At 35.0% G+C, this 17278-nt stretch overlaps 1 protein-coding gene across 1 annotated transcript in view; it reads right to left on the bottom strand.

Moving 5' to 3' along the window:
* LOC107704741 (collagen alpha-4(IV) chain-like) overlaps positions 1–17278 on the bottom strand; it is a 56263-nt gene that overhangs the window by 34988 nt on the left and 3997 nt on the right. Inside the window, exon 4 of the mRNA XM_016507729.1 lies at positions 8722–8793. Coding sequence (XP_016363215.1) covers positions 8722–8793 — 72 coding nt within the window. The remainder of the gene's footprint in view (positions 1–8721; positions 8794–17278) is intronic.

Raw genomic sequence — 17278 nt, 5'->3', positions numbered from 1 at the left:
ATTGAGATGCACCTGTACACACACACACACACACACACACACACATTTACATTTATATACTATTTATTTCTATTTTGGAATGTATATTACCGTTCAAACATTTAGGCTTCTCAGTAAAAACATTTTGTTTGTTTGTTAAAAAAATGTATAAACTGTATAAACTGATTAAAAGTGACAGAAAAAACTTTTACATTGTTCCAGAAGATTTCTATTTTGAATAAATGCTGTTCTTTTGAACTTTCTATTCAAAGAATCTTGAGAAAATGTGTCACAGTATCCACAAAAATATTAAGCAGCACAAATGTTGTTAGCAATGAAAAATAAGAAATGTTTGAGGCAAATCAGCATATTAGACTGAAAAATTTCGGGAAGATCACGTGACACTACAGACTTGCGCAATGGAAGCTGAAAATTCAACTATGCATCACATGAATAAATTACACTTTAAAATATATTTCTAAAAAAGTTATTTAAAATTTTAAGTAATATTTCACAATTTTACAGCCATGCAGCATTGATGAGCATGAGAGACGTCTTTCAAAACCATAGTAAAATCTTACCGACCCAAAACTTTTGAACAGTAGTGTATTTTTACAAAATCACCACAAGGGTGTGACAAAACATCAAGAACATATTACATTCACAGTACTGTTGTGTGTCACCAGATGCTGCTCCAGGCTTGAGTGTGATTGGTCACTGATGTTAGCTCTCATATTGTTTGATAGTGATTCTTCAGTGAGGTTAAGTGCTTCCTTTAGTGTTCTGGTAAATAACTGTGTTGTATAAATACTTTTTATATATAAGAGTATATAATTGCATGTACTATATAAAAACAACTGATTGTATCACATCTGATTATTGCTATAAATATTTATAAAAAAAAATGGATGAGACAAAAAAAACACACACACACACACACACACACACACACACACACACACACACACACACACAACAAAAAAAACACACACACACACACACACACACACACACACACACACACACACACACACACACAGGGGAACAGCAGTGGAACACTGGGATTTAGCAGTGCTTTCATACACACACAGCAAAAAATCCTCAAAAAAGTACAGTGGCAAACATGTGAAATATTTGACTGAAAGCAGTCAATGCGCACACACATCCTCTCTTCAAGCTCACTCTGCTAAACAGCCTCCCTAAATGGGAGGAAAGAATCATGTTAATTGCAGGTTCTTCCCACAGCTGGTTTGTGACATTTTCAGTTTTAGAGCACTTTTAATTAAAATACCAGAAACGATTCTCTCTCTTTCTCTTCTTCTGGTCACTGTCTTTAGCTGTCAAAGCCAAAAGGTTTAATCCTTTATTTATGCAAACACACAGGCATGTTTTTTTAATGACCTGTAAGACATTGGATTTGACTTTGATCAGACACAATAGCAAAGCACTGACAGGGCAAGTCAATGAGTAAAAAACTACAGACTAAAGAGTGTGTGTATATGTGTTTGCTCAAAACATTGCACATATGCACACTACTGTTCAAAAGTTTGGGATCAGTAACATTAAAAGAAATACTTTTAATAAAAGTATTATTATTTAAAGGTGACCATAAAGACATTTATAATGTTACAAAATATGATAAATGCTGTTATTTTGAAATTTATACAGCTACAATATTTATATTCATATAACTTTTAAATTTACTAACTAAACAAAAAAGACATACATCATATTCTACTTGACTTTGTGATGTGAAACAAGTATGATAGTATGAGTGTGTGTGTTAAGCAGCATGCACTCAGTGGTTGTGACAGAGGTAGATCGTTGTGTGTTGAGGGTGTTCACAGTCTTTCAGGGAAAGCAGTGACTGTGATAATTACTAAAGACCCACTGGATTCCCTCAGCAACACACACACATCCGTACACCTCTGGTTTACAATTAGGGCTCGCACAGCAAAATACAGCTGTCCACACCATCACACACGACTCCTGAACCATATAGACATGTATTCACATGTAAAACTCATTCAAAGATCAATAGAGCTGTTCAGGTTCTAGTGCTAAAAAGAGACTTTCTTATTTTGTTCATACCATATAGTTATACATTGGCTTTTGAAACTGCTGTATGCATCAAAAGCATGCTAACAATTGGTTTTTACCCTTAACTAAAACTATTGAAATAGAATAGACATTAACTTAGAATTTTTTTTTTTTAAACTTAAACTTAATTTCTGTCATGACAACTCTCAGAGGGATTGGCATGGTAATGTACATGACAATGTTAATGTCTTTGGGCTTGGCAGAATAGATCTGCTACGCTGCTGCTGCTGCTGCGGCAGAGCAAGTACCAAGACTTGTTACTGCCAATACATCCCAACATGCTGCTTTGAGCATGTAAAAAATACTGCTGCTGCACATATAACATGAAATAACCCCCATATAGCATACATGAATACCCCGTAGCAGATCTATACAGGTGGAGCTGGGGAAGGTGGAGGGTTTCTGAAGTGCGCTGCAACTGCTACAGCAAGCACTAGCCAAGTATTTGAATGTTGAGCAGCAAGCTCATTGGCTGCTGAAACAAAAAGAACCAGTTGGCTGCGCCATGTGATAATAGCTATGTTTCCATCCAAAGATGTGAATTTAACTTATGCACAAAACTGGAACATCGCATAAAACATTTAAAAATAAAGCACCGTTTCCATCCATCGAGTCAAAGAGAACAAAATTGTCACTTCCTGATAAACTGGCACTAAATATCACTAAGAAAAGTAGGAGAAGCCACTATTATTATAGTGTAAGACAATTATACGGACATACAGACTTTGCTCAGGCATTCCAGAATGACCAAAAAACATTTCAGATGCTGTGCAATGAGATCGTTCTGCTGGTTAGTCAAGTTATCCCATCCCATTGTGCAAAGTCACTTGACTTTTTTGATGTGCATAGTTGAATTTATTTGGTAAATTTGTTTCCATCGTAGTTTGCACGTTTTTTCTTATTGGATAAAAAGTTTATTCTACTCAATTGTACGCATAAGTTTTTATGCACATTTTAGTATTTAATCTTGGTGTTTCCATCCAGCATTTTTTTTTTTTGCAATATTTCAAAATGCACATTAAAATAGGTGGATGGAAATTATGTCATTATGTCAGATTGAGTTTGACTTATTGGACTGCACCATCTAGAGTTTTAATGACAGAACTTTGGATTTATTTTAGCTAGTTTCCAAGGCAACAAAAACGTAATAAAAACTATAAAGACATCTTTAAAGCTGCAGTCCGTAATGTTTTTTGGTTAAAAATGATACAAAATCAATATTTGAGCAAGTACATAACCAGCCAGTGTTCAAAACTATCACCTTACTTTAGCCCGATTCACAACGGTTAGTTTATAATAATGTTTTCTAATTTGAGTGGTACGGGTAGGTTTTTGTGGGAAATTCGAGTATGCTGCCGCGTCATTACGTCACGTCTGTAAACATAAAGAAGTTGTCCCGGCTACTAGGCTATCGCATGTGCGGATGCTGCAGGTGGCGGATCGTTTATAGCCTTTTCTCACAGCAGCTAGAATAATTAAATGTATCATTTTGATGGCGGATTGTAATCCAGAAAGGAATGTGAATGAGATTAAATTACATTCCAGTTTTATAGATAGCCTGAGATTACACAAGATTTGTATTTTAAAGACAACCAGTTCAAAGGGAGCATAATTTGCTTTTTGGGTTAAAAGATTTTCGGTTGCACTTTATTTTACAGTACGTGTACTTACGTGTACTTGCAGTGTACCTACCTAAGAAAGTTCTGGTAATATAAGGTAACTACATGGGGTAGGGTTAGGTTCAGGGTTAGTACCTAGTTATGACCTAGTTATTGTAATTACTATAATAAGTACATAGTATGTACATGAGGAACAGGACTGTAAAATAAAGTGCTACCAGAATTTCTTAATATTAAATTCGAATGGTATGACAATTAGAGATTAGACTGAACATACAGTAAATATCCGGTGCGGTGACTGACTGCCACACATACTCCTCAAAACATTAGATTCGTTGCGTTGGTTGTGCCGGCGCACAACCAACGCAAGGAAAATAATTCCACAAACAGCTGCAATTACAGGTTTTCAAACAGATCTTTTTTATTATTTTTATTATATATTGTAATTTTATTATATAAATATTATATTATATTTAAATATTCTATTTTTATTATATAATTTTTATTATATTGTCAAAAATATCTAAAACTTTAAATTAAAATAAAATATAAAAATAAATTATAATTTATAATATTAACACAAAATATAATAGTATAACCAATGTTACTAAAATAACACTGCTTGCTATATGGACTAGAGCAGCGTTTTCCCAATCCCAGTCCAATTGGGAACCTCTGGACTAGAGCAAGCAACGCCTGGGTCATGGGTTCGGTTTTCAGGAAGTTTGTGAACTGATAAAAACAAGTCGCTTTGGATAAAAGTGTCAGCAAAATGCACAAGTGTAAACGCACATGCAAAAAAAAAATCTGATTTATGTCATCTCATAATAAAAAAAAGGGGATATTTCTGGTGAACTTACTTGAATAAACAAGCATTTATTTGAAGACGAGATGTGGCTAATACCTGCGTTTGCAAGACCCCATAATCCTCCTCATGCAAACATTCCACAGTTCTAATGACAGCCACGCAAATGTCCTCAAAACCCTCCCATAATCTCCTTAAGATTTCCACTAGACCAACACGCGTGACAGAGCACGTGACATACTTAGCTAGAGTGATGTCCTGGCCAGGATTTCTAAATTGCCTAAAATGTCCAGGTTTTGGCTTTGTTTTCCTATTGACAAGCTCCCTACAGTCCTCATACATTATTTGTATGCTTATTTGCATTGCTTCGACCGTTCTCTGCAGATCCTACCTTCTCACATGCTCCAATTGGTTGGTTATCTACAATACCTGCACGCTATTGGTCAAACTACTTTTTAATCATTACCTTCAACAATTATGAAGACAAAAGACATTAAGGCACTAGAAATCCCGGCCAGGACTTGTAAAGATTACATATGGTCACCCTAACTTAGCACCCATGTGCTGTGTCCCAGCAGTGAACTCTGAAAGAAAGATAGGCTTTATGATGGACAGTATTATTATTTACATTAAAAATACACTGCAAACCCACAGGCACACGCAAGCACACACACCCTCACACCTTTCATTAGAGAAAGTACTAGTTTTTAGCAGCCCAAAGCCTACAGACTCTGTGATTACGGAAGAAAGAGAAAGTGTTTTACACACACACACACACTAATGCACAGACGCTGAGTTGTGCCTTAATAGTTCAGAGGTCAAAGACTAGACTAGAAGACATGTGGCCTGAGGCATGAGGACTTCTGACCTCATTTTGGAACCACAGAACCAAGACATGAGAGACAACATAATACAAACAGGACACACACAGAGGCATTCTGGGCCCCTTGTTATAGGTTATTATTCTAGGCAGATTACTGGTTACTACTTCACTAGGAGTCACAGTATGTCAAGAACGGAACTCTAGTTTATTACGTACTGCAGTGCATACTTATTAAAAATAGAATGTAAAACATTAAGAAACATTTCATGGTAAAAGTTTGTGGTTGGTAAGATGTTTTTATCTCTTATACTTACCACAGCTGCATTTATTTGATCAAAAAAGTAACTTTTTCTATTAGAATTACACTTACATTAAATCATATAGCAGACGCTTTTATCCAAAGCGACTTACAAATGAGAATTATGAGGATTATATTACAATTATCAATGCATTATTAATTATAATATTTAAAAATGTTATTTATTTCTGTGATGCAAAGCTGAATTTTCAGCATTATTACTCCAGTCTTCAGTGTCACATGATCCTTCAGAAATCACTCTAATATGCTGATTTGCTGCTTAGTATTTATTTGAAACCATGAGTTTTTAATAGAGAATTTAAAATAACAGCATTTATTTGAAATATTTGTTGTAACATTAAATGTCTGTAAACGCCTTTACTGTCATCTTAGACAAATTATCATTTAAATTAAATCAATGACTTAATGCATGAACAGGTTTTTACTGTAGCATTTTTACAGTCTTTTACCGTTAAATTCACGGTCATTTTTTACAGTGTGGTTGCTGAATAAAAATATATATTAAATTTTTTTGTTAAAATATTTATGATCTGGGTGCTATGTCTAGACAAACAATTTGCATACTTTTCACTACCTACTGTTATAAGAATGGTATCGTTAGAAGAATGGCATCTACGCTAATATTAGTCTGTTTCTTTCTTATTCCGAGGTCACCGTAGCCACCAGATCCAGTCTGTATCCAGATCAGATGGTCACTGCAGTCACCCGGATCCAGTACGTATTGAATGGTGGATCAGGACCTAGAGATGACCTCGACAGCCCTGACTGTCCAGACACTATTTAAACTGAACTGAGCTGGATGATGACATCACTGAATTCAATCATGAACTGCCTTTAACTGAAAATTGAGTGTTTACTATTGTCCTTTTGCATTATTGACACACTATTTTCCTATTTAATACTGTAAAGCTGCTTTGACACAATCTGTATTGTTAAAAGCGCTATATAAATAAAGGTAACTTGACTTGACTTATACATACTACATAATGCATAAATAGTATGAATACTATACTATAAATATATATTTATATATTTTTGGGATATGATTCTCAGCATATATGATCCAGCTGTGATGGACATGTACCATAGTATTCTTTAAAGTACCATGCATAAGGGAACAGGGAGATCATTACAAATGGAATGCCTGAGAAAAGTGTGTTAACATTTTTGTTGTGTTAAACTGCACTTTAGTGTGTATGTGTGTTATTTTTATAGAAGATTACTTAGTTTTTCATTAATTTATGAGTCCTCATCCCACCCCATTCCAGGGATTTCTGGGATAGTTCCAGTCCTCCAGTGACTGCAATTTGATCACAACAACTGAAGTGTTCATTAACAACAACTGGTGTGTGTGTTTGTATACAAATTAGCATGAACACAGATTATTCAAATTCCTTTTAACAGAGTCTGATCTGTTCAAAAATGACAGTTATGACAAATATTTCCAACATGGATGATTCAGAGAATTCATCTGTTAGTGTGTGTGCTATAAGCAGCTGTGCACACTCTTGTAACTGCGCTCCTAACTGTAATTGGGCCACTGGGCTCTACGAGGCTGCCGTAAATTTGTCGCTCTTGTGCTAAAGACTATTATTAATTTGACTTAAGAACCTTCTGCAAGGACACATTCACTCTCTCTCTGCCACACAGACACACAAATCCACACAACCTTACATATTTTTCTAATTGTTTTCCTTCAGGTTCTATCTTAAAAATTCATTACATTCACTTTGGCTTTTTCCATGGTTTACGTACTATTGTCCTACTTTGCAAGATAAAAATTGAAGGAGTGCTTCCCAAAACAGATATAATAGAAAGTTTGGGGTCAATAAGATTTATTTTTTTAAAGAAATTAATAGTTTTATTTAGCAAGGACACATTAAATTAATCAAAAGTGACAGTAAAGATTTTTATAATATTACAAAAAAATTATATTTGAAATAAATGCTGTTGTTTTGAATGTGCTATTCATTAAATAGTCCTGAAAAATTGTACCATGTTTCAAGCAGGACTGTTTTCAGCATCGATAATAATAAGAGAAGTTTCTTTAGCAGCAAATCAACATATTAGAATGATTTCTGAAGGATCATGTGACACTGAAGACTGGAGTAATGATGCTGAAAATTCAGCTTTGCATCACAGGAATAAATTATTTTGATGATGATGATGATGCATTTTATTTATATTGTGCTTTTCTCAAACATACACTAATATAGAAAACTGTTATTTTAAATTATATTAATATTTCACAATATTATTGTTTTTATTGTATTTTTATCAAACAAATGCAGCCTTGGTGAGCATAAGAGTCTTTTTTTCAAAAACATAAAAAATTGTTGAAAAAATATACTATATATATATACTGTATATATAAAACAAATAAATAGAAAATACCTACAATCAAAAGCTGTTGTTTGTTCTTTATTGTCAATTCTTCAGTTATTTTTGTACAGAGGTGGAGGATGGTGGGGTGACAACATACAAAACTGACAGCATAATAACACTGCTGAAAACTAAGTGCACACCTGATACACATACACACACACACAGATACACATGAGGTACACACCCCGTAACATTCCATTGTAAAACTGTGCTTAATCGAAGTGAAGCATTCGTGCCTCTGAAATACTCATTAACACATTTAATCTTTTTTTTCCCCTCTTCTAAGAACACGCCAAGAACTGCATTATGCCAACACCTGGATGGAGCTGCTCAGGTACAGACATGAACAGGCATGTATCACTGGCATGAAACTGGGTCAGTGTGCCAGTGCGAGTGTGAGTGAACATGAACTAAATGTTGTGCGAAAACAGAATAAATTAGATTAGAGTGAGACTTAGTTAATGAAATTAAGAGCTCCTGTATCAGGGGAAGACTTCTCGTTTCGCCACACAAACAAACACACCGTGTCTCAAAACCCGGCCTTCTGAGAACAGCTAGACAAGTGTGAAGGGCAGTCAGTCAACACCTGAATCTTGTCTAGTGTTGAATGATGCCAAAATGAAGACATGATATTCCGTAGTGACTATGATGCCATAATGTCAACAAAGTCAAAATGATGTAATGGACTTACCCTCTCTCCTTTGGGGGGGAAACACTGGCAGACCCTGCAGTCTCGACCATCGCACCTTTCTGTCTTGTCTCCCTAAAACACAGAAATATAGTTTCAGAAATGGAGTGAAACACACTCATACACATGTAGGCTCATAAACACTAGGCATTCAGGATGGAAACTCACTAATTATTTGTATCAATATTTCAAAGTTTTAGAAGTCAACATTCATTCATACAGGTATATATGACCCTGGACCACAAAACCAGTCATAAGGGTCATTTATTAAAATAAGTAAATAATAGTAATATAATTAGTGATCGACCGATATTGATATTTTATAACCGATACCGATACCAATTATTTGCATGTTTATGTGCCCGATAACCGATATGCAGAACCGATATTTATTTACTGTTATAAAGTAAATAAATTACTGAGTGAAGTAAGTCCATACTTCACTTTGGTTTTTCCTACTTTCAGTCATTTTAAAAAAAGTGTTGAAAATTAGCAGTCTTTCATGTTAAATTTAATCTTCACATTACAACAATAAAAAAACATTTTATTTAAAGCATCAGCAGCAACACTAATATTAACAATAAGCAAAATAAATGTAGAAGGTCTAATGTTTTCAAATGGAGAAAATAAATAAAGGAAAGGAGTCATATCAACTTCATTTTAAACTACAGTTTTAGTAGGTTAATAAGATGTTTAATAGGCTAAAGAGTGAAGAATAATTCACTGGATAATGTTAATTCACTGAATGGGTGTTTTAAACAAGTGAATCTTGTTAAAAGTTACATGCGGTGGCCGTGCTGGAGCATTTCCTGAGCATCAACCCGGTGAGTGAACAGCAGTATGAAAGCGGCTTCACGAGACTAATGATGAGCAAATATACAACCGAGAGAGAAGTAAATTTAGCGTTTTTATTTCCAACATGTGCTCATTCATGGCTGTATTATTTAATTAATGCAAAGTTACGTCTTTATTGGGAGAGGACTTGGCGGATTATCTTAGCCTACGTGACTCCGACTTCATGAGACGATGAGCATATAGACAACAGAGAGCGAAATAAATAAAGCACTTTTGTTTCCAACATGCGCCCATTCATGGCTGCATATTATTGAATTCACGCAAAGTTACGTCTTTATTGGGACAGGACTTGACCGCGCAATTCTCAAAACATCCACAAGATGGCAGCGTTTATCGGTGAATCCGATATTACAAAACCGATATCCGATTATTGAAAAATGCTTAAATATCTGGAAAAATATCGGTAAATCGATATATCGGTCGATCTCTAAATATAATAATATTTATTAAATAAGTAAAATAATAAATAAAATAAATAAATACACTTTCCATTGATGTATGGTTTGTTAGGATATAGGACAATATCTATGCACAATCAGCTTGTAAAACTCCAAAGAGAAAGGAAAACTTGAAATCGCATCATATGACCCCTTTAATATCCTAATGATTCTTGGCATAAAAGAAAAATCGATAATTTTGAAACTTAATAATTTTCAACTTCTTTGTGTCCCGAGATTTCGCCTATTATCTATGGGAGGTAGATCTTTCTCTGTTATGGCTCCCAAACTTTGGAACACATTGCCCCTGGCTCTCTGGACAATAACCACACTCCACGAATTTAAGTCTAAACTCAAAACCTATATGTTCTACCAATATTACCTGTTATAATGTTGTTGTTTTTTTTTTTATTATGATACTGTATTATTACTGTGGTTTGCAACTGCAACCACATGTTCTGGACTTGGAAAATGTCTTGTCCATGTATGTAGGAATGTATTTGCTTTTGTCATTGTGAAGTGTCCTTGAGCTTGGGAAAGGCGCTATATAAATTAAACTTATTATTATTATTATTATCACTAAATACTTAAACAAAACAAAATGTTTAAATATACGAATTAATTTATTTCACGATTATTTAGTTTCATATTTGGAATTTTAATTAATTCAATTTACTAAATGTTTTAATTTATATTCATTTATTGTTTACCGTTCCTTCAGGAAAAAGATGTTTCAAAAAATCAACATAAGATAAACTTATAAAAGTACTTATAAGATAAAAAGACTTGAAATGCACAACTTAATACTTTTTCTTACTTTGCTCAAAAATAACTGAATTATTTTATTTAACCAGAGGTGCTATCATGAATAACCAAGTTTCATACAATGCAAAATAGAAGTTTTATTCCAGCTAAAATAGGCCAAGATCAGCGTCAACTTTTTCACATCATGTATCGTACATCACAAATTGCCATGTTTTTGATAGGTATCATCAGTACATGTGATGCTTGTCTCGTCTACTCCAGGGTTTTTGAAAATATATTTCCATTGTTTGCACAGCAAACTAGACTAGACAACGAGAGATCCACAGACATACACGTGACCTAAGAAGCACAATGGCAGGAATGTAAACAAAAATATAATGAAAGAGATAGAGAAAGAGACACAAAGACAAAAAAGAGATGGGAGGCACAGACTGAAATATGTGAGCACATTAAGTACAAGCGGGAGAGGAAATTTAGGTCAGATGTGTTATGTCTGTTTGGAGGTAGTCAACCACGTAAAGAGAGGAAGAGAGAGAGTGATAAACCGTACTTGCAATCAGACGCCATTCTTTCACAAAAGCACACTTATCGCACACGCATGTACAGTGTCTAAACATAGACAAACATCTCAAATGAACATATGATGCACAGAAAGGCACAAAATCACTTTATCAAACTTTCACATTTACTGTTCCCCTATGGTTGAATGATCTTTCCACTGTACAGCAATGGACAGCTCAGTCCTTTGCAATATGCAACAACGCATCTCTTCCATGAGCTCTTTCTTGTAGCAGTTAATTATTTTAGTTTCTTTGCACACAAAATGTATTCTTGTAGCTTCATAAAATTACGGTTGAACTACTGCTGTCACATTGACCATTTTAAACTATGTCCTTACTACTTTTCTGGGCCTTGAACATGTCAGTTGTGTTGCTGTCTATGCAGGGTCAGAAAGCTCTCGGATTTCATCAAAAATATCTTAATTTGTGTTCCAAAGATGAGCGAAAGTCTTACGAATTTGGAACGACATGAGGGTGAGTAATTAATGACAGAATGTTCATTTTTGGGGTGAACTATCCTTTTAATCTGTCACTTCTGGACAAAAAGCGACATCATAATGACATCCATAATAACGCTTCCTCCAGTGAAAACGTTTGTGCCCTGTTGCCCGCTCACATCAAAATCTATCGATACATTTGTTTAGAAATGTTTTGAATGGCTTTTGCTTGTAAACGGTGCTTGATCTCTGCATATTTCTCTCCTGATTCAGACGAGACAACTTTTACACTGAAGAAAGCAGTATTATGGATTATGGACTTGTATTTTAGCCGGTTTGAAGTTAAAACCCATCTTAATGAGGAATTTGTTTCTTACAAACATGCAGCTTTTTACTTCATAAGATGTTATGTGTTTGTGTGGATAACCTGTAGACTATTGTGATGTTTTTATCAGCTGTCTGGCAGAGGTGTAAAGTATTGGAGTAAATATAATTAGTTACTGTACTTGAGTATCTTTTCGGATACTTTGTAGTTGTACTGAGTATAAAAGATATTAGCAACTTTTACTCTCTACTTCACTACATTTTTGAATGAGTATCTGTACTCTTTACTCCACTACATTTGAAATGAGTGTTGCAGTTACACATTACATTTTGCATGGACCTAGCTTTTTCTGCAGCAGTTTATTTCTGCTACAAAAGACGTGATACTGCCTATTACAGGTCACTGAAAGTACTGCATCTTGTGAGTTTTGCCCTTACTCACCCAAACTTTTCAACAAGGCTACTTTATGTGAATGCAAGTTCCTTAGCAAGTATTTGTGAATCACAGGTGTTTTATATGAGATGAGGACATGAATGCAGCCGGCAATGAGGCCGAAACCAGCACATCCAGTGCAAGAAGGCTTTGGCTTTTTAATTTTACTTTATTACATGATTTATTATACATTATTTAATTTATCCATTATAGCCTATAAAGAGACCTTTTTGAAAGATATTGTTGTTTTTGTTTGTTTTGTAATTTTGAGGTGTTTTGGTTTTAGAAAATAAACGTGATTGCTCTCCTCAATCAGATGCTCTAAGACTTTTACTCAAGTTGTTTTGGAATTGGTGACTTGTAACGTGTAGTGGAGTAATTTTCACTGTAAGGTATCTGTACTTTTACTCAAGTATGGTTTTTAGGTACTCTTTACACCTCTGCTGTCTGGACATTCTGACGGCACCCATTCACTGAAGGGGATCCATTGGTGAGCAAGTGATGTAATGCTAAATTTCTTCAAATCTGTCCTGATGAAGAAACAAACTCATCTACATCTTGATTGGCCTGAGGGTGATTTAATTTACAGGAATTTTTCATAATTTTTTATATTTTTGCTGATGTTGATTCCTTAAATAAAACAACTCTTCTTTTATGCTTTTAAGATTTCTTAAATCCCTGCCTGTTCTAACTGTACTGTTCTACAAAACGTTTGAAACTTTGTATTGTCAGTACTTCTTATGCTATTGCCTTCTTGAAAATCACTTTGTTATTTTTATTCACTGGGAGGTTCTTTGAACAAAATAAATAAATGTTAAGTCACAGTTAAAATATTTCCTTCTGGATGATTTTCAATTCAGAGCTCATGGAAAAATCTGCACACTTTAACAACAACAAACAACTCTTCCACATTTTGGCAAGGGGACTCATACTGTACAGCATGTTAAAATTTACCACAAGCGATGTCATTTAAAAGGGTAAAAGTCCAATCTCTCACAACAAAGACACGTGGAAGTCTGAAGGGCACACAATGATTATGCATGCCACAAATTCATGCACTCATGCAAACTCGTGCAAAGGTATACAATATTTTACAAAGTCATTTTATTCTTAAACTGTGCCAAAATCAACACGCTGAGTATAAAGTAGAGAAGAGATTGGATTGAATCTTATTCCACAAAAAAAGGAGGGCCAGTTAGTAGTGATTCTAAAAATCACACAATATATGAATACTGATATATTAGAATGATTTCTGAAGGATCATGTGACACTGAAGATGGGAATAATACTTCACAATATTAATGTTTTTTAATCTTACTGACCCTAACATTTTGAACGGTAGCGTATATACTATATATGCATATGCAACACATATTTAATAGCAGCTGTTTTAAAGGGGTTGTGACCTACACAAGAGTTAATGGTTTTAAGTGCTGGGTGATGACATCAACTGGTTTGAGATGATGCGTGCTGACTGGCTGATAAGCATAACTGCATGCTTCACTCCAAGTCAATCAGATGTACAAGACTGAGAGTTGGTACGATGGTTGCTGCATGACTGAAAGACACGCTTCCCCTATTCCCTCACTTCTTCTGTCTTGCTCCCTCCTTTTCCATCCCTCTTTCCCTCATGTTAGCTGTACTGTGCATTGTCCCGTCACCATCACAAACTTAAATTATTTGAGATTGAGTTACACTTGATCCTGGCTTATTTCCACTTGATGATGTTAAGTTGGAGTTTGGTTTTGTCTTAAAGGATCAAGCTATGTTTTAAGTCTTGGTCTTCAACAAAGTATGTAACAATACCATAAAAAAAAAAACAGCGTAACAATATCTTAGGAAGTATGTAAGTAATCTTAGGATTTAAGCTTTGGTTTTGTGTAAAGGAAAAGCCACATCAAAGCCACTTTCCAAAACCGCACTTGTCAGGAAATTCAGCCAAAAAAAAGAAATATATAAAATAATAATAATAATAATACAATACAGTTCAAAACTTTGGGGTCAATAATATTTTTCAAATAAATTAAAGTTTTCTTTTTTTTTTTAAATAAATGCCATTCTTTTCACCTTTCCACTTATCAAAGAGTCCACAAAAATATTTAGCAGCACTACAGTTTTCAAGACTGATAGGAAATGCTCCCTGAGCACAAAATCACCTCAAATGCAATAATAGCAACATGACCATTTTTACTGTATTTGTGATGAAGTAAACGCAGCCTTGGTGAGCCTAAGAAACTAATTTCAAAAGCATTACAAATTCTTACCAAACCCAAACTTTTAAACAGTATTTTAGAGCCGAGCAAAGCCACAAAAATTAATATACAAACTACAGATATTTTCATGTCTTTTTTTTTTTAATTGTACCCCATCGTAATGACTTTTCAAGGTCCGGAAATCACAAATCCAGTGGTACTGATTTACAAGAATTTATGTATTGAGACATTTGGGTGTGCTTAAAATCTTTTTCTTTGTGTACCTTTCCCCCATCCATCTGCTCTTCCCTACCTGTATGCCCGCTTTACTCTGCACCTCCGACAGGATGTTGACCAGGCAGCCAATCAGAGACAGTACAGCAGATAACTCTTTGGGCTAAATGAGTTATGTTGGCCTATGAATTGGGCTAGACAAACAAATTGTGCCTTAATTTGTGAATACATTGCAACCCACATAACTACCAGTTGAAAATTTGGACACAGCTGCTCCTTTTTTTTTTTTTTACATTTTGCAATAACAGCAAAAGTCATCCAAACTAGGAATTTGGAACATTAAGAAATGTCTAGGTCGGCAAATGTTTAACAAAACAAACCCAGCTTATTTAAACCAATTTATATTTGTCTGCTCTAATTCCAAGCATTTTAAGCCTTTAGATCAAAAGGTTTGAAAGCTCATGTGAAACAAACTCAAGTGTGTCCAACTTTTGACTGGTACTGTAAATTGTCAGGTTAAAAGTTACTCCTTCATGCACCGAGTCAGAAAATTTACGCATGTCAGTCATCTAAATGAGGGACAGGATGTGTGCATGGGTATGTGCGGGTATGTGTTTCTGATAACTTTTTCTGTGTGTGTGTTCGTGTGTGTGTGTGAGGAAGCACCTGCTTTGTGACACCTGGTCATTTTTGTTCAGGTTTACAACTTACCCCTGACCCCCTTCACACAGAATCAGACAGAATGCCTTAGGCAAAATCATGTGTGCAGGAACCTGCATCTGTGCCATCAGTACACTCTCACTTTTCTGCTATTCCATAACGTCCTAAAAATTCTGGCATTATTGACCCACCCTCATGTCGTTCCAAACCTGTATGGCTTTCTTTCTTTCTTAAACAGAACGCAAAAGGAGAATATCCTGGTTCTTTTCAGTAAAATGAAAGTGGACCACACCACACACCTCTACACTCCAAATGTTCTGAATACATTCGATAGCTTTTTCTGAGGAAAAGACTGAAATTTACATTGCTATTCACTGAAAAACCTGACATTCACCCTAGCTCTCCTTGACGTGTTTATGAGAGTTTGTTTGAAAAATAGTGACATCTGATTGAAGAATCAATTGTTTTTTGGAAGAGATCTTTTCAGTGAGTTTTTTATTACTATTAGTTAATTGGAGAAGTAGTGATGTCTGATTCAAGAATAGAGTTCTTTTTAGCCAGATCTTTTCAGTGAATCTTCCATGAGAGTTCATTAGAGAATTAATGATGTTTGATTTAACAATCAATAGTTCTTTTCAGTTAGATCTTTTCAGTGAACCTTTCATGAGAGTTCACTGGAAAAGTACAGGCTTGATTCAAGAATCAATAGTTCTTTGCACTCAGTGACCTGGTCTAAGCAGTAAACAGCTCAACAGAAGAAAAGACTATTAGTAAACAGTGATTATTCAGGTAAATCCCTTAAACTTTAGTATTATTTGCAAATCCATGCAAAAACAAACTTTATTCAAAACATCTCCTTTTGTATTTTATGGGAGAAAAACATGTTTGGAGCAGCACAAAAGCGAATAAATGATGACAGAATTTTGCACAACTCATTTAGTTGGATTGTTTACATTAGAAATATGTCTGCATTCCTCTTCTCTTACGTAAAAGCAAGGACGGGCATCGATGTAGACGATGTTTTCTTAACTTCTCAGTGATTATACCTCACTATCTACCTTTTTGGCTCTCATTCCCTCTTCATTCTTCCTCTGTTCAGTGCTAGTGAAGGCATGATGGCAATCTCCATCCATCTGCCCTCATAAGTAATGTTCTGTATCTATCTCTGCCTTTGCATTCTATCAGCCAAGCTCAGCTCAGAGACGATGCCTGAAAGGAGGCCTTATGGACAGATGAGGCAAACTACAGTACACACTCATCAATAACCTGGCAGGAAAGCACACACAAACGATAACAGAATCCATTCCTGTTAACTAATCATTCCCAGTGAAACATCTATAAATCATGGGTGGCTGGGGATGAAAGATCTTTAACCTTTTCCGTGGATTTCTGGATCCCTTATGCCATCATAGCCCCTTTGGATCATATGCCACTTGACTTCAAAGGCCATTCTATGCCAGTGAAATCAAAAGATGAGTGCATATAAAACATTGCTTCACTTGTTAAGATTTTTGTTTTGCATCAACACAGGACCTCTTCATCATACTTTGATCTCACAATCAAAAGTGGTAGTCACACCATTGCTCTGTCAAATTTTGCAGCTGAAATCTAGTCATTTAAATACAGATCCCCAAAAGGAACATGGTGATTGTAATAAATAAGA

The sequence above is a fragment of the Sinocyclocheilus anshuiensis genome, unplaced genomic scaffold (genome assembly GCF_001515605.1).
Source record: "Sinocyclocheilus anshuiensis isolate Anshui unplaced genomic scaffold, SAMN03320099.WGS_v1.1 scaffold758, whole genome shotgun sequence".
Classification (NCBI taxonomy): Eukaryota; Metazoa; Chordata; class Actinopteri; order Cypriniformes; family Cyprinidae; genus Sinocyclocheilus; species Sinocyclocheilus anshuiensis.
Note: the sequence above shows the minus strand (reverse complement) of the source record. Positions and strands in the feature narration are given on the sequence as shown.